The sequence below is a fragment of the Hyalella azteca genome, unplaced genomic scaffold (genome assembly GCF_000764305.2).
Source record: "Hyalella azteca isolate HAZT.00-mixed unplaced genomic scaffold, Hazt_2.0.2 contig6532, whole genome shotgun sequence".
Taxonomy (NCBI): domain Eukaryota; kingdom Metazoa; phylum Arthropoda; class Malacostraca; order Amphipoda; family Hyalellidae; genus Hyalella; species Hyalella azteca.
In genome coordinates this window covers 300,548-305,225 of record NW_025936691.1, presented here as the reverse complement: position 1 = coordinate 305,225, position 4,678 = coordinate 300,548, and the positions used below count along the sequence as shown (strand labels likewise).

Here is a 4,678-nt window from a genome sequence, read left to right as displayed (position 1 = left end):
GCTTGTGATACGTAGCTAAGCCGAGATAAAAGCGTTTGTAAGATTCAAAGAAATTCTTTAAAAAAATCGATATTAGTCTTCAGTATTTAAAAAATCGATAAAGTTTTGTCATTAATTGCATCAATGCACATGGTATGCACTAATAACAACATTATGTGTCATGTCGGTTCCAAAATTACAAGTCTGAAGCTTACTGCACAGATTTGTGCTGGAGAAAATACACTCGTATGTATGACATCTATTTTACCAACTGCCTCCTAATACAAATCCTTCTGATCGCCCACGTATTTCCCTGTTCTGATCAGTCTTTTTATTTTCAAACTCCATTACCTTTAAACGATAAATTTTCTTGCAAGTGCAAAATACCACATTTCATCCATACCAAATAGCTGAAACTTTTTCCTTGAAAATAATTTTGAAAAGTGTCATATATGTGCTCTTGGTCTAATCGCAGCCTGAAATTAAAGGTTTTATATTTGAATAATGGAACGACTGAGCTCCATACATGAACAGAAAACGCTATTATCAATGGCGATAAAATGCGTGGTTTTTCTCTGCAGTTTTCAGTTTTGTTTCGGTTTAGCCATCAGCTGCTTTCACAAAATTTGGCTCACTTTACTTGCACTATTTTCTTTCCAATTCTGACTTTCAATTAAAAATGTGCGTTTATGCAAGGTTTGAACATGAATAATTCGAAAAGCGAAGCGAAAATCTGTATTAAACTCGTAGAAAATAAGAACTAGCTTAATTACCTAAATCTCAGGACTCATACTCATATCAAACGGAAGAATTTGCCGACGATGTTCAGCATCGAGAAAAAACGAGCTGTATAAATGATAATATTTTCTAATAAACATATGTAGGAACAACTACCATAGGCGAAAATAGCCATAACGTCAAAAAGGCAGAAAAGAAGATTGCTAGCAGCTACAAAAACTACAATATCAATAAACTTTAACTCTACAACAAAAAACTTTGCACATGAAAAGTAAGCAAGACGGTACCATATAATGTGTAAATGAGCTAGTAATCTACTATTCCAACGGGAAATAGAAGTAATAAATGCATGAGTCAGTCATGCAAAAATAAACATCGGGAAACTGTGCTCAGTCAAGGAGAATGAAAATGTATATATTTAGCTAAACCTTCAGAACTTGGACAGCAGAGTTATATTTGGACTGGTGGAAAAATTCGTCAATAAAATCTATTGACCATCATTAGTTAACTCTGAAGTAAAATGAATCTAAAACGGACTTCATCGATGATTCATAACAACGGCATAACAAAATATTGTACCACCTCAACACAATGACACTAGTAACAAGTTTTTGGAGAGTCATATTAGTAAATAGCTGTAATATTTAACTTGGAGGTACCAAGCAGCAAATCTAGTTCAGTGTTATAACTCAACTTTACTGAATTTAAATTGCCATGATGTTACCTTAGTAATGCCCTGCAATGTGAATGTAAGGAGCGATACTACAGGAAAAGCTGGCGTTCTAAATTATAATAAGAAATAATCATCAGAGTAGAGCTTCCGTTTCAGATTCTTCTTAGGGGCCGGACGGTCCTCTTCGACGCAAGAGTGACTCGTAACCAGAGAATAATCTTGCATGTCATCGAAATGATCTTTCTTCCTTGGCTTGGCTTTAGGGAAGCTCATATCAAGAACTTCTTCGAATATTTCATCGTCGCCAGGCCACGTAAGCACCTCGCTCGCCTCGCACTGCCGGGCAGGTTGCGTGCGATTGTGTGCAATCCAAACCTTCAAGCCTTTGCCGTTTTCCCGATTTGGCGGAAATTTACCATTGCTCCTAGAGTTTTCTACAGAAATATTGTTGTTTTTAGAGGATAATACTTGACCAACGTCGGGTTCTGGAGACCTTGAATCGGGATTTGAAGCGCGGACTTCATCAGGCAAGGCAAACTTTGGTACTGGAGAAGGAAAATCAAATGTCAGTGTATCGGCTTCCAACAAAAATTCTTCATTTGGTTTACTAACGCTTGAAGTTACTCGACATTGAAGATTATTCTCAGAGGATTCGGATGATTTTCCAGCGGTAAATAAATCAGGAAGGACATCATCATCATCATTTGAATTGATAGTGACGGCTGACAGAGGCAACGAACGTCGACGATGAGCAGCTAGCCTCGTCCTGGTGACAACGACGCTCGAATTGTCTTCTTTTGGACACGAAAATTGCCAGGCTTTCTTTGGCTTGGGCTCGATTACGGTTGCGTAATTTTCTTTATTGTTTTCGTAAGTTTTCAACCCATTGTGGTTGAGTGCTGCACGTTCATCGTCATTTGGATGTGACGTTGATGAAACTTCATACACGTTATGCAGGCTAGCGTTGGCATTCTTCGCCGATGATTTAGAATGTCGGGGTTCGCAATTCTCAGTGGAATGTTGAGCTGAAGTTTCGTAACCTCGTTCCATTGTTGAACTGAAATTGTTATTGATATCATCGAACCCACTCTTTGAAGGAAAATTTTTTTCAATATCGTTATTCTGAGCTTGTATCGCGCCACGTCCCGGTACGGTTTGACTGCCACACAAACTAAACGCAAATGCTCTGTCATTTTCTGGCTTGTCAACGTTTCTTTCAGGATTCCTACCCTTAATTAAATTAGTGTTCTGATCAGTGTTCTCATTATACTGAATTCCAGTCCAATCTTCACCGCCGAGGTCAAAAGTTGCGCTGAGTTTACCCGCGCCTGCACCAGAATCATTGCCCTCGATATTACGAGTGGCTTGGCTGAACTCAAAGTCATTTTTGGATTCACGGCGCGAGTTATTTTCAATATCTGCAGTTCGCTTAAAGTTGTAAAAATTATCTTGAAATGTGTTGCTTTGTTCTTGGTCTTTATGTTTAGTAATATTGTTCTCCTGAAATATCTGCGTGGCTTCTAAATCGCTGCCTGTATCTTCGTTGCCGTACGTTGTGTCCTCAATAGCACAAGTTTTGGCCTCGCTAGGACAATTTGTGGCCTCAGTAGTACAAGGTATGTCCTCATTACGACATTCGTCTGATAAATCAACGCGATTAGAATTTCTTTGCGACGCTGAACCATTTCCTTTTTCAAAAACTCTAGAGGACTCATCGTTGTACTTTTGCTGGGCGGGTTGCGTGCTAAATACAAATTCTGGCTCATCGAAAAAATGGTCTGGATGTTCTCCATTTTTTGGTAACATCGTCACGTCACCACGAGACGTAGTTTCACCATCCCGAGACGTAGTTTCATCATTAATTAACGTAGTTTCACCATCACGAGACGTTGTTTCACCATCACGAGACATCGGTTCACCATCACGAGACATCGGATCACCATCACGAGACGTAGTCTCACCGTCACGAGACGTAGTCTCACCGTCTCGAGACGATTTATCCTTGGGGTCCTGCGACGCCAAAGATCCCTGAAGAGGCGTCGCACGTCGTACGATGGCCAGGACGCGCTGGTGACGAAGGCTTGCTTTGGTCTCCTCCAGCTCCTGACGAAGGCAGGCGATCGTCTCGTCTTTCTTCCTCAGCTCCGACGTGAACTGCGTCTGCACGCGCTCCAGTTTCTGTATGGGTAATTAGGTGAACTTTAAAAATGAAAATTGTAGTTGACAGAAGAAACCATCTAAAGTTTTCTGCATGAAATTGATTACGTATGAAAAATACTCTGTTGTGTTTTTTTATTAAAAATATATATGAAAATATGTATATATATATATACTAAAAAATACAAAATTTATGCAAGCGTTAATAAATACAATAAAAACGACAGGAAAAATAAAAACGACAGGAAAAATACCAAACTTGCATGTGGCCCTCGAGGACTTAGAGAATAGTTGAAGTTCTGTCCAGTTTCTAGGAATTTCACCCACCAAAAAAATAACATACGACGGAAAATGTTGGACAACTTATTATGTCACAACAAAATTTTGGTCATCTTTGTAATGCTCACGGAACAAAAGGCGAAAAATTGATATGAGCGCAATCAATTTATTTTAGAAAATTGTTGAAACAAATGTGCTAGTTTATGCACAAATCCAGTTTCTTTCGAGACAGTGATAGAAAACGATTCCAGTTAGAGGAGAGACAGCAGGAAAAGTAAAAAGTGGAAGAGAGAAATAAAACACGTACATCGGCGTACAGAGATACATGAACGTACAGAGACACGTACAGAAGCGTACAGAGACACGTACATTAGCGCACAGACACGTACATTAGCCGATCAGCGTTCAGAGACACGTACATTAGCGTACAGAGACACGTACATTAGCGTACAGAGACACGTACATTAGCGTACAGAGACACNCCCCCACCTGCAGGCGCTGCTGCTGCTGTCTTAAGCCCCCACCTGCAGGCGCTGCTGCTGCTGTCTTAAGCCCCCACCTGCAGGCGCTGCTGCTGCTGTCTTAAGCCCCCACCTGCAGGCGCTGCTGCTGCTGTCTTAAGCCCCCACCTGCAGGCGCTGCTGCTGCTGTCTTAAGCCCCCACCTGCAGGCGCTGCTGCTGCTGTCTTAAGCCCCCACCTGCAGGCGCTGCTGCTGCTGTCTTAAGCCCCCACCTGCAGGCGCTGCTGCTGCTGTCTTAAGCCCCCACCTGCAGGCGCTGCTGCTGCTGTCTTAAGCCCCCACCTGCAGGCGCTGCTGCTGCTGTCTTAAGCCCCCACCTGCAGGCGCTGC

At 41.5% G+C, this 4,678-nt stretch overlaps 1 protein-coding gene across 1 annotated transcript; it reads right to left on the bottom strand.

Moving 5' to 3' along the window:
• Positions 1 to 717: 717 nt before the first annotated feature.
• On the bottom strand, positions 718 to 4,269 carry LOC125178027. The gene is made up of 2 exons (XM_047880890.1): positions 4,246 to 4,269; positions 718 to 3,568 (listed from the first exon to the last, which is right to left on the bottom strand). Exons 1-2 carry the CDS (start codon positions 4,267 to 4,269, stop codon positions 1,505 to 1,507), a joined length of 2,088 nt encoding a protein of 695 aa, XP_047736846.1. The 3' UTR covers positions 718 to 1,504.
• Positions 4,270 to 4,678: the final 409 nt, after the last annotated feature.

Excerpts from the sequence above, each read along its gene's own strand:
- LOC125178027 (XM_047880890.1), bottom strand. The coding sequence starts at position 4,269 with ATGTACGTGTCTCTGTACGCTAAT. Across the intron at positions 3,569-4,245 it reads ACGTGTCTCTGTACGCTAAT|AAACTGGAGCGCGTGCAGAC; the intron begins GTACGTGTCTCT and ends TTACCCATACAG.